This window comes from Bos mutus, chromosome 21, assembly GCF_027580195.1.
Source record: "Bos mutus isolate GX-2022 chromosome 21, NWIPB_WYAK_1.1, whole genome shotgun sequence".
Lineage (NCBI taxonomy): Eukaryota > Metazoa > Chordata > Mammalia > Artiodactyla > Bovidae > Bos > Bos mutus.
In genome coordinates, this window is record NC_091637.1 from 68,518,780 (window position 1) to 68,531,063 (window position 12,284).

Consider the following 12,284-nt stretch of genomic DNA (forward strand, 5'->3'; position numbering starts at 1 on the left):
CGAAAGGACGGCCACAGTAAACACACGAGCAGGAGTCAGTGGCCACAGAAGCAGCGGACTCAGCCAAGAGACCAGGCGCTGTCAGGCCCCAACAACATCACAGCGAAGGAAGGACAGCAGACGCCCGCGGCCGCCAAGGGCTGGGCGGTGGGCGGGTGGGGAGCGGGGTCCTCAGGGGAGGGGAGCGGCTGCATGCCTCCACCATGGGGGACACACGGCCTCTCTCACTGGTCACGCCCAGGAGTGTGGCCACCAAGAGTGAGCCCTCAGGGCGGCTGTGGACATCGGCCAACAGAAACGACCAACGTGTGTCCGCCAAACACAGAGCTCTCTGTGCGAGTGGGTAACAGGGAAGCTCTGCGTGGGGTGGGGAACGTGGCGCTCAGCACAACTTCATAGACCCAACGCTGCTCTTAAAATGAAGTCTGTTTTAGAAATGATACAGATAAAGTGAATGCCCCAAAAATGGGCAAAAAAAGTTTTGAACAGGTATGTCACGAAGAGAAGCAAAGAGCCCCCACAGGAGCTCAAAGTGGCCCCACACCGACGGCAGGGACAGCGGCTCTGTGGGAGGGCCTTCCAGCTCTCAGGACAACGAGCAGTGGAGCCCACGCCCGGCCACGCACATGCCCCAAGAAGGCTGAAGTCACAGGACTTCAAGCACGAGAGCAAAGACGGGAGCAGCGGGGACCACCTGTCACACACTCGAGACGGGCGCACACGTGCTTCCCGGGCAGGGCATTCCAGAACAAGCCAAACGAACCCATGGGGCTCCAGGAGCGTGGGTGCCTCGGGGTGGGCTGCCGGCACCGCCCTGCTCCCTGGAGGAGGAGCTGGTCACACAGACCCGAGTGCTCATCAGAACGCATCCGAGGGCACGACCAAGGCTTGTGCATTTCATTTCATGCCAGTTTTGCCTTAAAAGGAAAGAAGAACCATAAACAAACACTGGGATCTAGTCAGGTAATAACCCGCCTGCTGAAGGGCTTGGGGACAGCAGGCGGATGTCTGCACCTTACTTTGAAAAATGCCAAGAAGACAGGCCGAGACCAGCGGGCGGAAGCAGGGGAGCGCAGGCGGGGTGTGCGCGCGGCGTGTGTGCGAGGTGGGGTCGGGGCTTCCCACTGTATCATCAACCGTCTCAACTTCCCGTGTGTTTGAGTTTTCATAATAAAATGATGGGGGGGGGAATGTGTGTATTTTAAAAAGGAAATTGGGATTCAACCTTTAATCAAGTTAAAACGAAACGGCATTTGCGGCCCTTGAGCAGCAACGCCATCAAAGGGTGACTGTCCGGTGCCCACCCGGCCCCCTCTGCCCGCCTCTGCCACCACGGGGCTCCCTGCTCGGTGAGCCCAACCTCAGGCGGCTGGCACCGGCGGGCAGTCACTCACAAGCCAGCGCTCAGCTCTGTTGACAGCAGCAGCTCACAGCCACGCCCTGCCAAGGACAGAGGCCGCCGGACACCGCACCCTGGCATCCTGCCGTACCAGTTCTACCTGGCGGTGACGCCCGGCCCTACAGGAAGTCCAGAAGTCATTCGGGAGAGTGCAGCAAGGGCCAACGGCGCCCAGACACCAGCTGGCAGTGGGAGAGTGGGAAGCAGCAGTCTGCTTTGGCAACTTCACTTCCAGCCACAATGAAACAGGAGAGTGGCCGTGCTGTGAAGAGCAGGCTTAAAAGCCAGATAAAGCGCAAGCAGCTCTTGGAAAGCACAGGGAAGCAACCAGGAGCCGCACCCAAGGGCACCCAAGGGCACGAGCCTAGAAACCTGGAAAGGCCAGGGCCTGCTGGCGGCTCCGGCTCCGGTCGCCCCGAGGGCAGGAGGCCAAGGCCCAGGCCACATCCTGGAGCTCACACAGTCTCACCAGGAATTCCAAGGCAGCCAGCCTTGAGGGGCCCAACTGTTAAGCAGTGGGCCCAACGCCACGCACACAGCTCCCCCAAGCCTGGTCAGCTCCTGCTCCGCATGGGCACGAGGGTGCACAGGCTCCATGCCACGGCCAGCAGCAGTCAGCTCCCAGGGGCAAAAGCGGGCAGAGACCCCCGCGATGGCTCCAGCGGGTCCTGCCCAGGTCCTGCACCAAGCACCCGGAGACACACAGTGAGGCCCAGACAGGCGGCCCTGGCTCTCTGCCTGCCAGAGCAAACGACAGCCCTTCTGGGCGAGAAATACCCATAGCTGCCACAAGTTTTCAAATACTATATCCAGCAACTCTATAAAAACTTTTTCCCTGGTGACTCAGACGGTACAGAATCCACCTGCAATGCAGGAGACCTGCATTTGATCCCTGAGTTGGGAAGATCCCCAGGAGAAGGGAATGGCTACCCACTCCAGTATTCTTGCCTGGAGGATTCCATGGACAGAGGAGCCTGGTGGGCTACAGTCCATGGGGTCACAAAGAGTCAGACAGTACTCAGCAACTAACGCACACATAAGTGTGATAACAGACAGAAGCAGAGCCCCAAAACCAAAAGAAAACTCAGACAACAGATAACGCACACATAAGTGTGGTAACAGACAGAAGCAGAGCCCCAAAACCAAAAGAAAACTCAGACAACAGATAAGCGGATATAAGTGTGATAACAGACCAGAGCTCCAAAACCAAAGGAAAACTCACTATTAAAGACCCTCAGTCATGGAGCTAACTCCAGACATGGAAGGCCTTACCAAAGAGCTGGGATCTAATAGAAGAGTCTAATGGGAAACAATCCCTGAAGTTAGGAAGTCAACAGACTGGTCTAACATCCAGTGACACACAGCGAAAGAAAGGATGGACGAACTCAAGGTACGCGCGGGACAACATTCAGGGAGAGGAAAGAGAGAGAAAGCACGGAAAACAAAGCGCAGCCCGAGGCGCGAGGAGAGGGTCTAACGTGCATGGAACTGGAGTCCTTGCTCCTTGGAAGAGAAGCTACGACAAAACCTAGACAGCATACTAAAAAGCAGAGATGTTGGTTTGCCAACAAGGTCTGTACAGTCAAAGCTACAGTTTTTCCAGTAGTCATGTATGGATGTGAGAGTTGGACTACACAGAAAGCTGAGCGAAGAATTGCTGCTTTCAAACTGTGGGGCTGGAGAAGATTCTTGAGAGTCTCTTGGACTGCAAAGAGTTCACACCAGTCAGTCCTAGAGGAAATCAGTCCTGAATGTTCATTGGAAGGACTGATATTGATACTGAAGCTCCAATGCGTTTGCCACCTGATGCGAAGAGACGACTCACTGGAAAAGACCCTGATGCTGGGAAAGATTGAGGGCAGGAGGAGAAGGGGGCAACAGAGGATGAGATGGTTGGATGGCATCACCGACTCAATGGACATGAGTTTGAGCAAACTCTGGGAGACAGGGAAGGACAGGGAAGCCTGGCCTGCCATACTCCATGGGGTCACAAAGAGCGACTGAACCACAACCCCCGGAGTCCTGAAAGGGAACAGGGTAAGAAGGGGGAGAAACCGTGCTTAAAAAGATACCTCCCAAGATCCTCCCCAAACAGACAAAAGTCTCAAATTCCAGGAGCTAGTCAAGTACCAAAGAAACCACATCTAAGTACATCAGAGTCAAACTGAAACAAAGACAGAAGCTCAGTGATACGGGACGACACCCATCACCACCGACAGGAGGCGGCGAAGCCCGCCCGCTGCCCTTCCTTCCCCTGGCTGTGGGGGGCTTTACCGCGCGCAGGCAGGGGGCCTGAGTCCACTTCAGTACAGGCAGTCACATGCTGCTTGTAACCGACAGGCCTTAGACACAGCGAGGACCGAATGTTAAAATATGGAAAAAGACAGACTGTGTGCGTCCGCAGCACAGGAAAGGGGTCTTGCTGCACCAACGCCGACACAGGAGCGCCTAAGGGGAAGCGTGGAGACAGGGACCCACGCTTCACAGCAGCCGGCGTCACTCCCACCAGGAAGACACAGGACCCTGAATCTGTACCCTCTAAAACCCAGCATCAGAATACAACGCGGACCCAACGAGATAAAAGGAAAAGCGTGTCAGTCCTCATCGGCAGCAGGAGTTTCAAACTCTTCCTTCAGAACGAGGGGACAGAAGCACCAGCGAGGCTGATCTGAGCGCAGCTAACCAGCCTGACCGCACGGACGAGGCTGATCTGAGCGCAGCTAACCAGCCTGACCGCACGGACGAGGCTGATCTGAGCGCAGCTAACCAGCCTGACCGCACGGACGTTCACACACCGCTCCGTCCGACAGCTGCAGACACCCGTCCGTTCCTTTGAAGTGCCCGTGGCACGGCCACCAAAACAGATGGTACGCTGAGCCGGAAGTCAGGTCCCAGGCCCGGGGAAAGGGGACGCGTCAGTGCCTGCCGTCTGGCCACACAGGAACCACACGAGACAGCGATGACACAGAGAGCTCCAGAACCCGCAACTGGTTCCAAAGCAGGCGGCACACTCGTAAATACGACTCAATGTCTCCTTAAAGAAATGAAGACGGGAATCAGAAAACACTGTGCACTGGCCACAAAACACATCAGAATAGTGCGATGCCACCTAACTGCCCAGAGAGAAGCTTATAGTCTCAAATGCTTACAGTAGGAAAAGCAGAAAAATGAAAATTAAGAACCTAAGGAAGCTGGAAAACAGCAAATTAAATCTAAAGAAATTAGAAGGAAAGAAGTAATAAGCAGAAATCAATGAAATAAAAAATAAACGTACCCTACAGATAAACAAAGCCAAAGTGTGGTTCTTTTGCGAAGACTGAGAGCGCGCTGGTGAGGCTGCAGAGGAACTGAGCCGTCCTGCACGGCTGGTGCGGGCGCAACACAGTCCAGCACCGGAAAGCAGGCTGGCAGTGCCTCTCGAGCTAAACGCAGAGCTCCAGGGCGGCTCACAGGGTCCCACTTGCGTGAAAGTCGACAGGCAAACGGAGAGCAACAGGAAGCAGGCTGCTGCTTGCCGAGGCCCGAGTGCTGTCGGAGGCGCGGCGGCGGTCTAGCACTGATGTGGTGACGGCTGCACGCCGCGTGAGTGTGACCGAATACCACCGACTCACACAACTCACCGTGTGGACTGCATCTCAACAAAGCCATTACCAAGAAAAAGACTAAGAAAACTGGCAAGCCCCTAGCAACATAGATCAAAGAAGAAAAACGGCAAAATCACAAACCGAGACGCGACAGAGGAGCCGCCACCACAAGGCCGCAGACGGAGGGAAACGGGGCTTCAAGGGTGACCCGGCTCCGGTGCTCTGGTCTCGGAAGTAACAACCGGACAAAGGCCTTGCAAAGCACAACCGAGCAAAGCTGCGAGGGAGCTAAGATCCCGAACGCTGCGAAGCACGGCCGAAAAGTAAAAATCAGTGTACTTCACCTCAGTGCAGATTGAGGGGAAAGATTACGGCACGTGATGCGCACACCAATGAATACATAGACGAGCCAGCGCCCTTCACAATAAGAGCTCTTGGTGACCAGGAAAAAGGAGACGCCCAGCCTGGTATCTGATAAAGCCATCGACAGGAAGCCCAGAGCAGGCGTCTGCAGCAAAGCGCTGGAAACGGCTCCGGAGGCGGGGATGCCCCCTCACGCCTTACACCACGGGGCACCGAGGCGGGCCTCAGACAGCTGAGTGACCGGCGGAGACTGCGGCAGCGGCAGACACAGCTGAGCACGCTCCCCAAGTTCAACGCCAAGATTCGTCACTGAATTCTGTATTTTCAACATACCGCTATACTTCTGTACACCAGGAGCAAAAGACAGTGTTTACCTTAGCTCAACACACAAATACCGAGAAATAACTCTAACGAACAAAGGTTAAGGCCTCCTCCTCAAGAATGACAGAGCAGAGAACGCCCGCAGGAGACGAGGGGCGTTCACTGGAAGAGTCGCTGTCGTCCGTGAATGTCAGCGCCACCCAAGTTGATTCACAAACCCCAATCGGAATCCCAGAAGTTGTTTTCTTTTCTTTTTTCCCCACAGAAATGTACGATTTGATTCAAAAACGTGTGCAGAGAAACCACCGTGCACAGCCAGATGCCTCCAAGGCAGGACAGCAGCTGGGCTTCAAGGTCTCACACTGCAGGTTCTGAGACGGGTCATAAACCTGCCATGGAAAGTCTTGGCACCAACAGACCCACACAAGGGGTCCGAGAGGTCAGAGACAGACCCCACATGAGCTGGAAATGGTGCCAGCACTGTATGCGGGGAGGGCCGGCCTACAGCAGATGGCACTCTGACTGGACGCCCGGGGAAGCAGCAAACTCTGACCCTCTCCTCACAGCAAACATGGGACCAGAGGTCCTCAACTCCAGCGGGAAATGCAAAACCAAGAGCTTCCAGAAGGGAGTACTTCCAGGACTGGGACAAAGCTCTCTTCAACGGAACACAAACCATTCATCAAGGAGAGGATGGACAGATGGTACGTCATTGGAATCGAGAGGTCTGTTTACAAAAGATGAAGCCCAGGGAGCTCCCTGCGAGCTCAGCGGTCAGGACTCCACGCGGTCACTGCCACGGCCCAGGGTCAGTCCCTGCTCGGGAACTGAAAAAGACGCTGCCAGGAGGCAGAAAGCAGCAGGATGGGAGGCTTTTTTCCAGCCGACACAGCCCAGGGCGTGCCTGCTGGACCCCAGGGAGCGGCCCCACTCGGCATCATTGGACGTGGGCAGGCAGGACACGCTGAGTGGCAGGTGTGAGTGCCAAGGCCCTGGGGCGGCGAGCACGGGGCTGTGCCCTCCTCTCAGCTCAACCCGCAGCTCCGCATGCCGAGCGCCTCCTGACAAATGCTCGCCAGCCACTGTGGCCTTGTCTTGACCGCCCTCACTCTGTGTGATGCCAGGATGAGAGACACAAGCCACTGTGTGTCTGCCGAATCCACAGGACATGAGCGCCGGCGGAGACCACGCAGCCTGCGGGGCAGTGAGGTGTCACGATGGGCTCAGCACTGGGGGCAAACGACCGACTCGGTGGGGCCCGTCCACACCGGGGAGGCGGTGCATGTGTGTGACAGGGGCTTGGCAAGTCTACACACTCTCCTCTCAGTTTTGCTGCTGCCCTAAAACTCAAGTTATTTAAAATCTTTTAAATTCTCTGGTTGTCCTTGGGGAGGCAAGTGGTTGAGGGGTGGGGGGCCGGCAGAGGGAAGCAGGCAGTGGTGGGCTGGGGAGAACCGGGTCTTCACGGGACTGTCCTCCAAGACAGAGGATCCCAGGGAGCCTGGGGAGGGCAGAGGCTCAGCGTGGAAGAACCCCACCCCAGGTCTGCAGATTGGAAGCCCCCTGAGCAAGACCCAGGGTCGGAAGCCTGGGGGAGAAGGTCTAAAGGCCAAGGTGGGGGGACAGGGTCAGCAGCCTCGGGACTGAGGGCACTGGGCTCACCTGCTCACACACAGGCCTGCTGGCCGCTCAGCTGGAGCCCAGTAAACACCAAGGACTACACACCTCCTGTGGACGTGCGTCACAAAAGCCGCACTAGCGTCGGACACGCAGCTGCGGGAGACAGCGGCTGGGTCACCTGGGCCGGGGACGTGGTGTCCGCTCATAGCCTGGACGGGAGAGCGAGTGAAAGCCGCCCAGTCACGTCTGACTCTTTGCGACCCCACGGACGACACCGTAACACGGCATTCTCCAGGCCAGAACACTGGAGTGGGCAGCCTATCCCGTCTCCAGGGGATCGTCCTGACTCAGGAATCAAACTGGGGTCTCCTGCATTGCAGGCGGATTCTTTACCAGCTAAGCTACCAGCGAAGCCCCTTAGAGCCTGAAGTTTCTGCCAAACATGCCCACCCAAGGACAGATGGTCTAGAAAGCAGGTCAGAGAGAGGGAGTGAGGGGAGCGTGGAGGGCAGTCTGGGGCGAGGAGAGGAGAGGGAAGCCTTCGAATACGTTCTAGGGGCTTGGAATTCGCCTGCAAGACAAGGCGGCCGTGCCAGGCAGGGCAGAGCAGGCGGCTGCAGGGCGGGGGGCCGCAGGGGCAAGGAGCCGAGGCCTGTCCAGGGCGCCAGGACACCGGCCGGAGGATGGGGCCCGGAGTGCCAGCCACAGGGAAGCTCAGGGGGCCGGCCACACCTGTGCCCTCCGGCGGCCCCCAAAACGGCCCTCCCGAGGGGACCAAGGGCCGGCAGAGGGGCTGAAGCGCTGCCCCACACAGTGCAGTCCACCGTGCTAACAGCTCTTCAAGGCCAAGGGTAGGGCCAAAAATGCACATGTGCAAGGCTCTCAGTCTATTTACAGAGCTGCAAACCATCACCCCTCCCCAACCTCGCAGCCGCGCTCAGCTCTCAGCCTCTGGTTGGCCCGTCTGCACGGTTTGGGTTCAGGGCCCCCAACGGCATGGGCTCAGCGCGGCCCCTCCCACCGGGCTCAGTGCGGCCCCTCCGCCCGGCAGCGCTCCCAGGTGCAGGGGCCTCTGGTCCATCCTCTGCGGGCCGCCAGGCTCCGCTCCTGGGCCAGGGTACTGGGCAGGAGGCGGGCGGCTGGGGTGCTCGCGCTCCCCGACCCCCACAACCCGGGGACCGGGACCGGGATTGCCGCTCCTCCAGCCTTGGCGCCTGCTCCGCCCCCACCGGGGCGGAGGGCGGGGCGCGCTCAGGAGGCGGGTCGGGCCGACTGTGCTGGTGACCTCGGCCAGAGCTCCACTGCGCCACCTCGTGGGCCTCTGGGCGCAGAGCTTCATCCTTTCATGCAACAAGGGTTCTTTGATGCTGAAGTGATAAACCCCCAAGATTCAAAGACATTCTAAGGAGAGGCTCTGATCCTGAGGGTCGCCCCCCCATGCAGTGTCCAGGGCCCCGCGCGCATTCCCGGCTCAGGGCCGGGCCGCAGCCAGGCCACCTACCCGCAGGGAAGGCTCCTCTGCGAGGAGGGGCAGAGAGGCCACAGCTCCTACAGGCAACTCGGGGAGCCGCACCCCAGGAAGGGCCCCGGGACACACCGCTGCCCCAGCTCCCACCAGGAAAGCAGAGGCGGAGGCCCGGCTGGGAGATAAACTCTCCCAGAGAAAAAGGTAAGTAAGTGGACAACAGGAAAGAAGAGACCAGAAGACAGGTCAGTGGGGCAGCAGGTGAGCAGAGAGGAGGCCAACGTGCCCCCCGGAATCCTGCCAGGCTGTCCCCAACATGCAGAAGAAAGACCGCAAGCGGTCAGATGCTCACGGCACCCGCTCTCAGAAGCCGTGGGAGGACACGGGGCCAGCAGTACGATCCACGCGGGAGAGGCGAGGGGCCCAGTGGGACAGGAAAGGAGACACGAGACACAGGAGCACACGGGCACACAGCCCCAGAGGACGTCCTCACGGAGATGTGACGGGCAGGCCCGCACCCACGACGAGCCTGCCATCCAGGCACAGGGAGGCCGCACAGCGTCCCCTCCGAGAAGCCACGAGCCGGCCCGTGCAGGGAGACGCTGCAGGGCCCTCGGGGCGGTGGGCCGAGGCACCCAGCGGCCCCGCCCCTCAGCCTGTGCGCCTCACCTAACCCTCCAGCCGGTTCCTCCCGAGGCGTCCCAGCAAACACAGGCACTGAGCACGGGGGAGCCCACGAGCAGAGGGAGGCCCAGCAGGCGCCGGGAGGCCGGGCAGCGAAGGATACGCGGGGTGCCCTCTGTGCGGCACACCAGGTAGAGGCAGGCGGCCACCACGTGCGCCGTCCTCCGGCCCCGGGTCAGGTGCTTGCTCACGGCCATCTTGAAGAAGTTGAACGCGGTGTCCAGGCAGTGCTGGTTCAGCTGCAGCTGGTTCCCCAGGTGGTGGATCTGACGCCTCCCTAGGACACAACACGACACGTTACCGCGGATCCCAACAGGCGAGCCGGCGGCTCGTTAACACTGTCAGCGTCGGTGACTGCCTCGGCAACCTAAGGCAGAAGAGTCGAGGTCTACCCGTTTCCTTTCACGCTCTGCAAAACGTCCCGTTTTCACAGGGGTTCCAGTAAAATCACACGTGTGGGCGCGGAGTGCGAGTTCCCTGCAGCGCCACGTGCCCCGAGGCGCCCTCCTCCAGGGTGGAGTGGGTCAGGTCAGCCCGGGAGCAGAGCCCTTCCCAAGGCCCCTCGCTCAGTGAGTCTGGGAAGGGCTGCGGGTAAGCCGGCCGCCTGGCGCTGAACACTGATCATGGGCCCCGAGTCCACATGCTCCACCGCAAAGGCCCCTCCCGTGCCTGAGCGCCCAGGCCCTGCCGCCCGCGCCCACCCAGCCTTCCCCACGGGCTCCACATCAGCCTCCTCGCAGGCTGGTGTGCACAGGCCGGTCAAGGACCAAGTCTGCACACACACCTCTGCCCGGAGCACGGCCCTCCTGGGAGCCACAGGAGCACCGAGGGGGAGACGGACATGGCCTGTGCAACCGGCGAGCCTCACAGGAGCCAGGGGCTGGGGCACATGCAGCCCGCCCAGCGTCCTCCCGCCCCCAGGCCCTCTCTCCTCTAGCAAAAACCACTCTACACTGCGCCAGTGGCCTGTGCTTCCCCCACAAAGAGCTAGGAGCCAATGCCGCTGCCCCTGTGCCAAGGACTGTGGGCTCAGATTGACCCCTGGCCAAAGGGAGGTACCCAGCGAGCTAGCGCCCAGGGGAACAGGCATGAGGGCTGGTACCCAGCAGTTGGCATGTCCCGTGAGTGCCCTGGCCCCTGTGGCCCTGCCCCCTCGACCTCCAACACAGCCTGCCCGGAGCCACGCAGCTCCGAGGCCTCTGGTCAGGCTGAACTGAGGCAGGATCATGGTCACGGTCCCAGAGCCGAGGCCAGGGCACAGCCAACATCCTGACCATCTGCAGAGAGAGGAGGGCGGGTTGCTGCTGCCCATCACAGCGCGTGCGCCAGGATGTCAGGTGTATAGGCACAGTCTGCCCCGCAGCCCAGCCAGCCTCGGGGCAGACAGAGTGGTTGATGAGAGACCTTCAGGCCGGAGGCTCGCGCCACCCAGCTCCTCGGTGTTCACGGGGGCTCCGCTAACACGGAGAGGAAGGTCCTTTCCAGAGGGTGCTCACAGAGCCCGGGACCCAGCTTAGCCCCACATACCACGGGCCAGGGTCCCCCAGAAGTTGGGTGGGGGGCTTGAAATTATAGCAGCAAGTCACCTTATCACGTCTTCCTTGCTCTATAGCTCACATACTGTAAACTTCACCCACTTAAGTTGTCCCACGGAGTGGTTAGTACATTCACAAAAGTTGTTCGACCATTACCGCTTTGGTACATTCCATCACCCAAAAAAGAAGCCCTGTAGCCATGAGAAGTTACTCCCAGCCCCCCAAGTGAGTTTTTAATTCACGCACATCGGGCAAGCACAATCGGCATTCTGAACAAATCACACAACACAGGCGTGTGTGCAACCTTTAAAAGCACAAAGGTATCAGTAAATGCAAACACGCAAAACAGACTCCCAATTAACCAACTTCAGCTTACTCTCCTAAGAATAATACAGGAATGCAAAAAGTCAACTCACTAGCACATCGATGTCTTCAAACTTTTGACATTTTGTGAAACTAAGGCCTGCGTCTCCCTTCAAGACGGCACCCAAGCAGCATCCTCCCAGAAGCATGGAGACGGCAGAAAGCACAAACGTGGACACAGCGCGAGGACCGGCCAGCGCCCCGGGGGCACGCGGCGGGAGGGTCTGACCTGGCGGCTTAAGAAGCGGAGCCCTGATGCTACAGGGCTCGGCCCAGAAGTCTCCTCTCACCCGGAGGACCTTCGCAGTGCCAGCCGGGCCTGTGCAGCACCCAAGTCAGGGTGCAGAAGCACGTCACACCCGTCCCACGTGGCAACACACGAGAAACCACGCCTGTGATCAGAACCAGGGGCACCAAGAAGCCAATGGGCGCCCTGGGTGGGCTACAGGCGTGAACAGGTCAGTTTAAGACCCACATTCATATAAACATGGGCCAGCAACGGAGAGTCACCCACCCTGTGTAGAAAATGCCAATGTGGAGAGAGAGGAAGAAGCACCAGGCTCCACAGGCAGACTGCTCAGAGAGGAGAGCGTCCCAGGTCCATGATAATCTCAAAGTACTGGAAAGACGCCAGCACACAGGAGAGTAGGGACAGGCTGCGATCAAAGACAGTCCTTGAAAAGTTAAAAATGTGGTCACTGAACATTTTGTAAAAACTCAGAAATAACCAAACCACAGAGTGGGCACAGGTGAAGATTTAAAAAGAGAGCTAGGAGCTGGAGGAAGGGCCGCCCCCAGAGGAGAAGGGCGGCTTCCAGGGGGCAGGCCCCAGAGGGAGGCACGCAGCTGGCCAGACAGGCAGACGTCCAGGCACGAAGGATCACCCAGATGAAGAGGGCCTGTGATTAGGACAGACGACACCACAGAAAGAGCTAACAGTCCCACCAAGC

At 59.0% G+C, this 12,284-nt stretch overlaps 1 protein-coding gene across 4 annotated transcripts in view; it reads right to left on the reverse strand.

Annotated features, from left to right (window-relative positions):
* The window catches only part of BRF1 (BRF1 general transcription factor IIIB subunit), a 52,136-nt gene that overhangs the window by 24,955 nt on the left and 14,897 nt on the right, over positions 1-12,284 (reverse strand). For 2 of the 4 annotated variants that reach the window (XM_070358099.1, XM_070358100.1), the window contains exon 3: positions 9,540-9,713. The exons of 1 other annotated variant lie outside the window; for it this stretch is intronic. In XM_070358099.1, coding sequence (XP_070214200.1) covers positions 9,540-9,713 — 174 coding nt within the window. The remainder of the gene's footprint in view (positions 1-9,539; positions 9,714-12,284) is intronic. One more of the 4 variants, XM_070358106.1, reaches the window with a different exon arrangement.